Raw genomic sequence first — 11,634 nt, 5'->3', positions numbered from 1 at the left:
ATTTGGTAAATTAATCCCCCTCATTAAAACGAGAAAAAGGTTATGTTAATTCATTTATTTTTATTATCAAAGGATCACTGTATTCTGTATCTTTTCATTAGTTTGGTTTACCAATATGTATGTGTTTTTGCTTCGACGGACCAAGTATAAATTGAAAGACTTGGTCGGATTCTCTTTCTCTCACCTTTCTCAACTACTCTCTCTCTCTTCCTTTCGTGTAATTTCTCTTTCTCTCTCTCTCTCTCTCTCTCTCTTTAGGGTTTCGATTTCAATTTTTTTTCCACTGAACCCGCGATTGAACTGAACCTTCATCCTCCTTCGCCATCTCAGGTTGATTCAACGGAGCTAACTTGTTTCAAAGAACCCTGTATCTTGCTTTCGATTCTCCGGAAGCTTTGTGTTCCGTTGGAGATTCCTCGGATGCTCTTGGTTTGTTTTCTCACTTGTTAGTCTTTCGCCTGATTTGGTGTCGAGATGTTTGCTCGAATTTGAAATGCCCGTCTGCGATTTCGTTTATTCGTCTCTTCTAGGGTTTTATTTTTCAGTCATCTGTTTGGTAGTCGAGATAAGTCGGAGAAGGAAACTGAGTTTATGTTGATATCTTGCTCGGCTTTGGATTCTTATTTGTTACATCTTACGGCTTTGTCTCTCGCGATAGAGAGAATTGGGCAAAGTTTTTTGAGTTTGCAGTCTGGTCTGTGGTGTCTTTATCCCGCGGCTGCTAATATCTTGCTTTTCTCATGCTTTCAGACATGACTTAGGCAGCTTCTTGCAGAGGAACGAGGTTTTAGGTTAATGCTGTTCATTTGCCCTTGAATGGTTGCTACGATGGACTTAAATGCTTCACCCCAACCCGAAGAAGACGATGAACCCTATGTGAGACATCTAGAAGACTATTCGTCCAGGGATGACCGTATAGAGTCTGCAGTTGAAATCGCAAGACGGGTACTATTGATTTTCTACTTTTATAATTGATCGATGTAGTCACTATAATGCTGGACACTTTAGGAAACAATGAACCTAATGCCATTGTTCTTCTGGCATCTCCGATAAAGTATCACCACATAATTTCTTATCTGATTATTGGTTTTCTTATGTTTTTGTTTCAGGAACGTGAAGAAAGACGTAAACGAATGAGATATGACAAGCCAACACATAACTCCCAGCCAGTTTTCCGCGATCAATATTATCAGAATCGAAATACCAAAGCTTATGATAGATACAAGATCCCTCAAGGTGATATTCCTTTGTTGAATTAATGCGTATTGTAAACATGGCTAATATTTATTCCCAGCTATAAAATATTTTGGCTGAAATTTGTGGTTTAGCTAGTATCTGTTCTTTCTTTCCCTTTAGGCCAATTCTTTATATAAGGTGACGTTTTGATAGCCTGTCCGATATCACAGGTTGGCTAGATTGCCCTCCTTCTGGACATGAGATAGGATTCCTTGTTCCTTCAAAAGTTCCCCTGAATGAATCTTACAATAATCATGTACCTCCTGGAAGTAGATACTCTTTTAAACAGGTGATACATAACCAGAGGATAGCTGGGAGAAAGGTAATTTGATGATAATATGAGTATGTATTATCGTCTACGCAACACTAGTATGACCGTGGTCTTAAGTTATCTTGTATTGTCACTGTCTTATCCAGCTTGGTCTGGTGATTGATTTGACAAACACAACTCGTTACTATTCTACGACAGACTTAAAGAAAGAAGGCATTAAGCATGTGAAGGTAAACAGATTACATACTTTTCTATACTCATGTCCTCGGTGATGGCTGTAAGGGATTTTTTTATCTGTAGTTTTCTTTGCTTGTAGATTGCATGCAAGGGTCGTGATTCAGTGCCCGAGAATGTGTCTGTCAACACGTTTGTCAATGAGGTATTTCCAGCCAAAATGAATCATAAATGTTTACCTGAACTTGTATTTTATTCTTTTAATTTTCTTAGAAATTCAAAATTTTGTCTAATCTTACTAGCGTTCTAAAAAAAAACTGTCTCCAGGTTAATCAGTTTGTCCTAAATCTGAAACACTCAAAAAAGTATATTCTCGTCCACTGTACACATGGGCATAATCGGACAGGGTTTATGATCGTTCATTATCTTATGCGATCTGGACCGATGAATGTTACACAGGTGAGTGTTTTTCACTTCTCTCGTTGCATTTGTGCACTTAATGTATGTCTTAAGAGTAAAAAGTCTTATATCATTATGGTTTCTGTCAGGCATTAAAAATCTTTTCTGATGCACGTCCACCTGGAATCTATAAACCAGATTATATTGATGCCTTATACTCATTTTATCACGAAATAAAACCTGAAAGCGTCATTTGCCCATCAACTCCTGAATGGAAGAGGTCTACCGAGCTTGATTTAAATGGTGAAGCTTTGCCAGATGATGATGATGATGATGGCGGTCCGGCAGGTCCTGTGCAAGTAAGTTCAGTGTTTACAAATGTATTTAGCTGTTCACGTAAATACAGAAACCATCATTCCTATGATAATTTTGTACGTTACTTTAAGCATCGGACTTGTCTTTTCCTGTTTACTAGCCGGAATTATCTGAAGAACAGCTTAGTTCTGAATTTCAACATCAGACTCGTTGTTTCTATGCTATTTTATGATTTTGAAGTGATCTTTGTATGTATTGCCTTGCCTAAAGAAAAATAACCATTGAAATGGGTTTAGGTAGATTCCATTACTCGCGAATCAGTTTACCAGGAATTTAGCTACTGTTGCGTATTGATGGGTGCAATTGAGTTTATATAAGGCTGACAAAACTCATTTAAGTTTTCATTTGGTTTCCATGCTTTTATAATGGTTTTATTTATTGTTTTCTTACTGCCTTACGATTCAGGAGGGAAGCCATCCGGTGGATGTGAAGATGTCAAATGATGACATTCTAGGTGATGAAATACCCCCTGACCAGGAAGAAGGTTACCGGCAATTCTTTTATAGGATGTTATCGTTGAATATTGGGGTAGGTAATTTGAAATCTTGTTATAGGATGTTCACACAGAATATTATGTATTTAAATCTATGAGTAACTCACACTTGGTATTCAGTTTCAATTTGCTTTGGTATAATTGCCTTTTTATCTCGTGATCCATGCCTCTTATTTGTTGTTGCACATCCTTCTATAATGACCCAACTTTAGAAAACTACAGAAGTAGAATGTGGTAACATGAGTTTTGGTTTGTTTAGTATGCTTTTTCCTCATTTGGCTAGATCGATGAGGATAAATTTCTTGTTTTCTTTTATCCATTTTCGCAATCTAAAATTTGCTTGCTGATTCATTTATTTATTTTTATCTAGGGAAGAGGATGTTCACAATTTCCAGGTTCACACCCTGTCTCCTTAAACAGGTATGAATCTCTGCGTTACTATTTGAATGAATTATTGCACCTCCTTAGTTTTGGGCTCAATTTTTCCAATTTACATGCTAGTCTTAATTCATCTGTTTACTTGTGGTAAAACAGGGAAAATTTGCAACTCTTGAGGCAGCGGTACTATTACGCAACATGGAAAGCTGATGGAACGCGATATATGATGCTGCTAACCATAGATGGTTGCTATCTAGTAGATAGAAGCTTTAGATTCCGGAGGGTACAGATGCGGTTCCCCTTCAGGCACCCAACTGAAGTGAGTAATTTTCCAACTTTGTTGGGTGGGATGTGTACTGATATCTGTACAGCACTAGTGATCTTTCGTACTTATGTGGTTTCCAGGGCATATCTGATAAAGTGCACCATTTCACGTTGCTTGATGGAGAAATGATAATCGATACCTTGCCAGATAAACAAAAGCAGGAAAGGAGATACCTAATCTATGATATGGTAGCAATCAACGGCCAATCAGTTGTAGAGGTTGGAACTGTCGTTATTTTATTTCTGTGATCGATAATAGTTGGATTGTTGGCTCCCTTGTTTTAAATTATATCAAAGGGATCTCAAGCTCCTTAGTCCAAAAACTTAGTATGTATTGAAGAACATTGTATATACTGGAGCTGCCATGACCCTCATAATAGAATATTGAAACATTCGAGAAATTGAACAGTATTTAGGCTCGGCTAACTGCCGTTCTTAGCTTAGAGTGTTTGTCGTTTTCCATGTTTTCTTTTAATTTTTTTTCTCGTTGGGAATTATGAATATATATGATCCCTGTGTTCATGAAAGCATCCGACTCCGGTGGTGTGTATTACATGCAAATAAGTTACATCATTTTTCGCAGTTGTCCGGTATTCTTTGTTGCTGACATTTAACCTTGACATAATCGGTTTACCAGCATACACATCTTGTCAGTAGTAGTGTAGCAACCAGTTGTGTTTGGCTTGCCACATCATGTGTCATTATCTTAAGATACTAATAGAAAGTTTCACTATTCAAAAATGGACCAGAGGCCTTTCTATGAGAGATGGAAGATGCTCGAGAAGGAGGTGATTGAACCCCGTAATCATGAGAAGGCCAGAAGTCATATATACAGATATGACCTTGAGCCTTTTAGGGTGCGTGTTCAGAGTTGCAATTTTTCTTTAATCTTTTTCTTTGTCTGAACTGTTCATGGAGCTGATTTTTTTGTTACACCTAGGTGCGGAGAAAGGATTTTTGGTTGCTTTCTGCGGTTGAGAAGGTTTTGAAGGGTTTCATACCCTCACTCTCACATGAAGCTGACGGCCTAATCTTTCAGGTAACCATTGGACTGAAGGGTCTTTGATGTTAGACTTTAGGTCTGAAGACTATTTTTATTCAGTGGAAGAGCGAATCTTGTCTTCCAAATAAAAATCTAAGATCTAATTCTTTGTCAACAGGGCTGGGATGATCCTTATGTTCCCCGCACCCATGAAGGTCTGTTGAAGTGGAAGTATCCAGAGATGAACTCAGTTGACTTTCTATACGAACAGGATGAGAGTGGCCGTGGAATGCTCTCCTTGTTTGAAAGAGGGAAGAAGAAGCATATGGATGGGAATTCTGTTGTTTTTAGAGGTGTGCATCCCCACTTTTATTTATAATTAGTAATAAAACACTGTCAACCATAACTTACTCTCTGTTATGTCTAAGACCTACAAGCTACTAATACTGAAACTGCATCAGATGACTCAGACCCTGCCGAGTATTCTGGGAAGATTGTTGAGTGTTCTTGGGATCAGGATGAGAAAGTCTGGGTAAGCATGCGGGTCAGGGTTGATAAATCAACGCCAAATGATATCAACACTTACAGAAAGGTCAGTGCTTGTTATAAACTTATAACTAACCTCCCTTTATATACTTGATTGTATCTTTTGGATTCATATCTCTTAGTTTTTTCATTAGTGGTTGACGATCATACTTAATAACAAACTTTCCTGTCGGATATAACTGAACATTTCTTTCTGTCTTTTGATTTTCTGTTGGCTTTCCTTTACATCTAAAGGGTTTCTTGCTGCTAACTGGTTTCTTCTACTGAAAACATCCTTCAGCTACTTAATTTACCAATAATCATATCAGTGTACCATCTTATAAATTATGTGTCTCTTTCATCTTCTATGACCAAAGAAGAGTATAAGGTTCCTTAGCTATATGCAAGTGTTACCTGGTCTGATAGGGTAAAGTCTAAACCATTGTGGATGTAAAAATAGGTGATGAGAAGCATAAAGGACAACATCACAGAGGAGGTGTTGCTGCAGGAGATAAGGGAGATCATCCGTTTGCCTATGTATGCAGACCGTATTCAAATGGATAGCAAGGCTGCGCGCCGCAGATGAAACAATGTCTGTTTGTTTCTGTCAATGCACATCAGGCTGAATCAAGGACAAAGACATCTGTGGATTGGCAGCGGTAATGCTTTTACTTCACTTCTTTGCGAATTCGGGGTGCTTCTATACTAACATTGTATGTAAGGAGAAAGAAGGAACGCTGCATCTCACGAATGTGTAAGAATCCCGGGTTCGAGAAGCTTTTAGGGTTTATTAAGAATCAAAATTCCGTTTGGGATATGTGATGATGTGTTAGGTGTGTTTACTCTTCTAAGTGATTCATATGTTTAGATGGAAAAGGTGTTTGTGATAGTACTTAGGAAGGATAAAGTTGTAATCTTTTAGTATTAGTATCATATCATTATTATTGGTTCTATACTACTTCAGAATCAGAAGACCAATTCGATGATCGAGATTCGAGACTGTATCATCATCATATCATTCCGATTCTCGTTGTGATCAATCTCAATCATTTGATGTGGATCGTTCACAAATCTTTTCACATATACATAATACAGAAGAATTATGAAAAAATACAAAAACAACATAAGCCCACTAGGCACCAGTGACCCATGTATTCAACACAATCAAAACATTCTAAGTGTAAGTGGAAGAAAGAAAATGGTTGACGTTTCTCATATTTGTTACTAAACAGCGAGCTGTTCCATGCGTTTAATTTAGATAAAAACGGCAAGCAGTTTGCTCTTCCCTGCGTGACTGGATTTCGCCGGCTGCGATCTCCACACAGAGACAGACAGTATCAGGCTTCGTCTCATTCTCCTTCTCGATCTCTCCTTTTACACTCCCCATCCCAATTCCCAAAACCCTAATTTTTGGATTGGGGTTCTTCAAAATCTCATCCACATAATTGGATTCAGTTCTTCGATCCTGAATCGGTTGTAATTTTGTGCAAGGGAATAGTCAAGTATTCGCAGAGTGAGCTCATATGAAATCGCGAGCGCGGCAGTGTCTGCTGGTTTGTTTGCTCTGTCTTACCTTAACGAATCCCTCCTATGGAGAAAACAAGTTCAGAGAGCGTAAAGCCACCGACGACGAACTGGGCTACCCCGAAATGTAAGTTTTCGATCTATATGGAGTGGTTGGTAGACGATGCAACGCCTCAATTTGATCGAAGTGTGCGTTTTGTTCCCATAACTCGTACTGTTGATTGTTGGAGATATTTTCTTTGCTCGTCAAGCTCTCTGTTTGGTTTCTCCGATTTATGTTTTTTTTTTTCTGGGTCGTTTCGTCGTGCAGTGATGAAGATGCTTTATTGAATACTCAGTGCCCGAAAAAATTGGAGCTGCGATGGCAAACTGAAGTCACTTCTAGCGTTTATGCTACACCCTTGATTGCTGATATTAACAGGTATGATCTATCTCTCCCACCAATTTTGTATGTTGGTTCTGTTTTAAAATCGTACTTACGATTAGGTGTTTACGTTCTTGAATTGTTTTTCTTTTCTTATTTTTTGAGGATCATCAGTGCTGGTTCCATATTTTGTGCTTTAAGCAGGCTTTTGTTTTGGTTTTTATTGCAGTGATGGGAAGCTTGACATTGTTGTTCCATCTTTTGTTCACTACCTCGAAGTTCTTGAAGGAGCTGATGGAGACAAGATGCCAGGTACAGGATATCTTATCTTAGCTTTTTGAACATTTTCTCTTGTTCTTTTTCATTTGACGCGGTAGATTATTGAGGACTTTGAAAAAGTTACTGATGCTCTCATAAAATGCTAGGTTGGCCTGCTTTTCACCAGTCAAATGTGCATTCGAGTCCTCTTCTATTCGATATCGACAAAGATGGTGTTAGAGAAATTGCTCTGGCTACCTACAATGGCGAAGTGCTATTTTTCAGGTAATTGTTCCTCTCATATGATGGATATACTTTTATCTGTAATCATGATCCTTGGAATTTTGTGTGGTCTCATATGATACTTTTTTGTTTCCAGGGTATCAGGCTTTCTGATGTCAGATAAGTTAGAAGTGCCACGTAGAAAAGTGCACAAGAACTGGCATGTGGGACTGAATCCTGACCCTGTTGACCGTTCACATCCTGATGTCCATGATGATGAGCTTGTAAAGGAAGCTATGTCATTAAAATCATTGACCACTCGTAAGTTTATTACATTTTATAGATCAGTTTTCTTGTTTGCTGCTTAAGTTATGCCCATCGGCACATAATTCACTTGGTTAAGTTTATGTTCTTCATAATTTTAGATTTGGAGACGCTGAACTGCTAAAGATTGGTTGTGTGCTTTAGTTAATTGAAAGTGTAAAGCTAAGTTGTTGCTTTAAGTAGCTGCCTCAGCTAATCTGAAGAATCTTTGTCTTTGTATCTTGCATTTATTTTATGAATTACACATCTGTTGGGGCTCCCATCCTCGCTCTTAAGTATCTTCAGTATTATGAGGGTAGAAAAAAAATACATGGATTAGCAGAGTTGATTTAATTTTGATTAAAGTTTACTTTGTGACTCTCCCTTCTCCTATCTGTAGAAACAAATGCAACTACTACAACACCAAATGTTACAGTCTCGATGTCCAAAGAAATTCATGGTGGCGATTCTAACTTGACATCTCAAGAGGATCAAAAGAAACCCGAGAATAACCAAACAGAAGCTGTCGTAAAACCTACTCCAGAGCTACATAATTCCTCCATGGATCCTGGAGCAAATAACGCGGCAGCAAATGATACTACAGCTGGCTCAGCAGAAAAGCTCAATGGAAATGTAACCACCAATGAGGTGGATCAAAGAAAAGTTAGTGAAGATAAGAATGAAACTGTTATTAAATTAAATACTACTAAGGATAACTCCACAGAAACTCTGGGGACATCTGGAAACAGTAGTAAGACAGAGACAGTAACCAAAAGTGGGAGGCGACTTCTCGAAGATGATGGGTCTAAAGAATCTGCTGACGGCCATTCAGACAATAAAGACCTCAATGAGGGTATTCACATGGCCACAGCTGAAAATGATGGTGGCCTAGAAGCTGAAGCAGATTCATCATTTGAGTTGTTGCGTGATAATGAGGAGCTAGGTGATGAATACAGCTATGATTATGATGATTATGTTGATGAGAAAATGTGGGGTGACGAGGAATGGGTCGAGGGGCAACACGAGAATTCAGAGGATTATGTGAATATTGACGCTCATATACTGTGCACTCCTGTGAGTTTCAGCTATGTCAAAAACCATTGTTTATGATTTCATACTTCCATGAGAGATCTTACAGTATCATTTTTTATCAGGTAATTGCTGACATAGACAAAGATGGGGTACAGGAGATGGTTGTTGCTGTTTCCTATTTCTTCGATCCTGAGTAAGTTTATCTTTCACGCTCTAAATGTTCCCTAAATCTCTCAATGAAAAAGCATCATAAGTAGCTATTGCATGCATGAGATCTTAAACATCACAGTTTCCAGTGTATTCACATTGCAGGTTGGCTGACACGAATTGCTAATTTTCAGGTACTATGATAATCCAGAACATCTAAAAGAGCTTGGTGGTATTGACATAAAAAATTATATTGCTAGTTCAATTGTGGTTTTCAATCTTGAAACTAAACAAGTCAAGTGGATCAAAGAGCTAGATTTGAGTACGGATAAAGCAAACTTCCGGGCTTATATTTATTCTTCCCCAACGGTTGTTGATTTGGATGGTGATGGTTACTTGGATATTCTTGTCGGAACTTCCTTTGGCTTGTTCTACGCCATGGATCATCGTGGTAAGACCTCATGTTACTTCCTTCTGTTTATTTATTTCCGTTGATGAAAATTCTGCGTTCCTGCTACTCTTTTGATCAGCAATACTTCTATAGCTTTCACAGTCAATCCCACATTCACAAAGTTTGGATGTTAAGTTTGAATATTCCATCTCTCTGCAAGACAGCAGTTTCACTCTTGATAGATATTTAGATTCCTAATCATATTGATAGACGCTTTTTCTTACTTCCAATATTTTCTCATAAGTGTAACAATTCAGGACAAAACACAAGCCTTACAATACATTTTTGTCGCACTGGGTAATCATAGCAGTTTCCTTGCAATTCCCGATGTTTGTTTGGCTTTTAAGATTGTTAACTTTTTGCAGGAAATATCAGAGAAAAATTCCCACTTGAAATGGCTGAAATCCAAGGGGCAGTGGTTGCAGCAGACATAAATGATGATGGAAAGATTGAACTAGTAACTACTGATTCACACGGAAATATAGCAGCATGGACCACACAAGGAGTGGAAATTTGGGAAGCACATCTAAAGAGTCTTGTTCCCCAGGTAAAATTTTACCAACCGTTTATTTCTCATCAGATATAGAAAACTCTTATGCATGAACCAGTTGTAGGAGCATAGCTTTCATGAAAATTAACGGTGGGTAATTTTTAGTTTAAAATTGTGTTGTTAATTTTAAGTCACTAAATAAGAGCACACATCCTTTACCATGAAAACTGTCTCTGAATTGATCACTACACAATCAGTGATAGCCGCCAATCTTCTCTTGCAGGGTCCTTCTATCGGCGATGTTGATGGTGACGGACACACAGACGTTGTGGTTCCTACATCATCAGGAAACATATATGTTCTTAGCGGCAAAGATGGTTCGATAATCCGTCCTTACCCATACAGAACTCATGGAAGAGTGATGAACCAACTTCTTCTTGTCGATCTAAACAAGCGAGGTGAGAAAAAGAAGGGTCTCACCATCGTTACTACATCCTTTGATGGTTACTTGTATCTCATAGATGGACCCACCTCGTGCACTGACGTTGTTGATATTGGTGAAACTTCGTAAGTCTCCTTTGCTTCCTCTCGGCACATTAATATCTACAGTAGCTTTGGTTGTCCAGTGGATTTTGACCACCAGGCTGTTTCGAGTTACAGATACAGTATGGTCTTGGCTGATAATGTTGACGGTGGAGATGATCTTGATCTTGTTGTCTCAACTATGAATGGAAACGTCTTTTGCTTCTCAACACCTTCTCCTCACCATCCCCTTAAGGCAAGATCAACCCCGTACACTATTTTGAGCGGGTTTTGCTTAACGTCTTCTTGATTCTTATTTTAATAATGTGGTGGTTTATCAGGCTTGGCGATCTACTGATCAAGGAAGGAACAACAAGGCCAATCGTTATGATCGTGAAGGCGTTTTTGTCACACATTCGACCAGAGGTTTCCGTGATGAGGAAGGGAAAAACTTCTGGGCTGAGATCGAGATCGTTGATAAATATAGATACCCATCTGGTTCACAAGCACCCTACAACGTTACTGTAAGTTCCTCAATCCTCAATATATGGGCAATGACCTCTTTCTGAAACTAAACTAGCTGTTTTCAAATGGTACAGACGACGCTGCTGGTTCCAGGCAATTACCAAGGAGATAGGAGGATAACACAGAGCCAGATCTATGACCGCCCTGGAAAATACCGGATAAAACTACCAACAGTCGGAGTGAGAACAACAGGAACAGTAATGGTGGAGATGGTAGATAAGAATGGAGTCCATTTCTCAGACGAATTCTCACTAACTTTCCATATGTATTACTACAAGCTTCTGAAATGGCTTCTTGTCCTCCCTATGCTCGGGATGTTTGGTCTGCTCATGATTCTACGGCCTCAAGAAGCGGTGCCCCTCCCGTCATTTTCCCGCAACACAGACTTATGATGTTAGGGTACCATCTGGTAAACCGGATGTACACATCCTCATAGAGCTCATCTAAAGAATCCAGGGACAGTTTGGTGCTAGAGTTTTCAGGTTCTGTATCTTTTGAAAATCTGTAATTCTGACTTTAGAGTTAGATCAACTCTCCTCGGAGTTTATAAAGTTAATGCAGTACTAATGTGTCCAGGAATCCATTTTTGAACAAAGAAGATACAAAAGATCAATCAATTGTACGCAAACATAATAATTT

The 11,634-nt window shown here is 38.7% G+C and overlaps 2 protein-coding genes across 3 annotated transcripts; both read left to right on the top strand.

The window, feature by feature from the left end:
- Window positions 1-221: 221 nt before the first annotated feature.
- LOC17890698 (mRNA-capping enzyme) lies at window positions 222-6,149 on the top strand. 2 transcript variants are annotated; one of them, XM_023785900.1, is made up of 17 exons: window positions 222-429; window positions 751-945; window positions 1,110-1,236; window positions 1,407-1,558; window positions 1,654-1,737; window positions 1,824-1,886; window positions 2,009-2,140; window positions 2,230-2,439; window positions 2,861-2,983; window positions 3,319-3,368; window positions 3,483-3,645; window positions 3,732-3,869; window positions 4,400-4,507; window positions 4,591-4,689; window positions 4,811-4,985; window positions 5,094-5,224; window positions 5,618-6,149. In XM_023785900.1, exons 2-17 carry the CDS (start codon window positions 817-819, stop codon window positions 5,741-5,743), a joined length of 2,010 nt encoding a protein of 669 aa, XP_023641668.1. In that variant the 5' UTR covers window positions 222-429; window positions 751-816; the 3' UTR covers window positions 5,744-6,149. The 2 variants fall into 2 exon arrangements, with proteins under 2 accessions (XP_023641668.1, XP_023641669.1); XM_023785901.1 differs by having other exon boundaries at window positions 222-445.
- Window positions 6,150-6,469: 320 nt separating this feature from the next.
- On the top strand, window positions 6,470-11,608 carry LOC17890792 (protein DEFECTIVE IN EXINE FORMATION 1). The gene is made up of 13 exons (XM_023785631.1): window positions 6,470-6,808; window positions 6,992-7,102; window positions 7,275-7,357; window positions 7,471-7,588; window positions 7,683-7,846; window positions 8,229-8,902; window positions 8,983-9,053; window positions 9,202-9,458; window positions 9,824-10,005; window positions 10,232-10,515; window positions 10,609-10,726; window positions 10,812-10,994; window positions 11,070-11,608. Exons 1-13 carry the CDS (start codon window positions 6,681-6,683, stop codon window positions 11,385-11,387), a joined length of 2,691 nt encoding a protein of 896 aa, XP_023641399.1. The 5' UTR covers window positions 6,470-6,680; the 3' UTR covers window positions 11,388-11,608.
- Window positions 11,609-11,634: the final 26 nt, after the last annotated feature.

This window comes from Capsella rubella, unplaced genomic scaffold (assembly GCF_000375325.1).
Source record: "Capsella rubella cultivar Monte Gargano unplaced genomic scaffold, Caprub1_0 scaffold_3, whole genome shotgun sequence".
Classification (NCBI taxonomy): Eukaryota; Viridiplantae; Streptophyta; class Magnoliopsida; order Brassicales; family Brassicaceae; genus Capsella; species Capsella rubella.
Note: the sequence above shows the minus strand (reverse complement) of the source record. Positions and strands in the feature narration are given on the sequence as shown.

Bases quoted from the DNA above. Each gene is read 5' to 3' on its own strand.
- LOC17890792 (XM_023785631.1), top strand. From the start codon at position 6,681: ATGAAATCGCGAGCGCGGCAGTGTCTGCTGGTTTGTTTGCTCTGTCTT. The intron at 8,903-8,982 runs GTGAGTTTCAGC...ATTTTTTATCAG, and splicing joins CTCATATACTGTGCACTCCT to GTAATTGCTGACATAGACAA. The intron at 10,995-11,069 runs GTAAGTTCCTCA...CAAATGGTACAG, and splicing joins AAGCACCCTACAACGTTACT to ACGACGCTGCTGGTTCCAGG.
- LOC17890698 (XM_023785900.1), top strand. From the start codon at position 817: ATGGTTGCTACGATGGACTTAAATGCTTCACCCCAACCCGAAGAAGAC. The intron at 2,984-3,318 runs GTAGGTAATTTG...ATTTTTATCTAG, and splicing joins TGTTATCGTTGAATATTGGG to GGAAGAGGATGTTCACAATT. The intron at 3,870-4,399 runs GTTGGAACTGTC...AAAATGGACCAG, and splicing joins ACGGCCAATCAGTTGTAGAG to AGGCCTTTCTATGAGAGATG.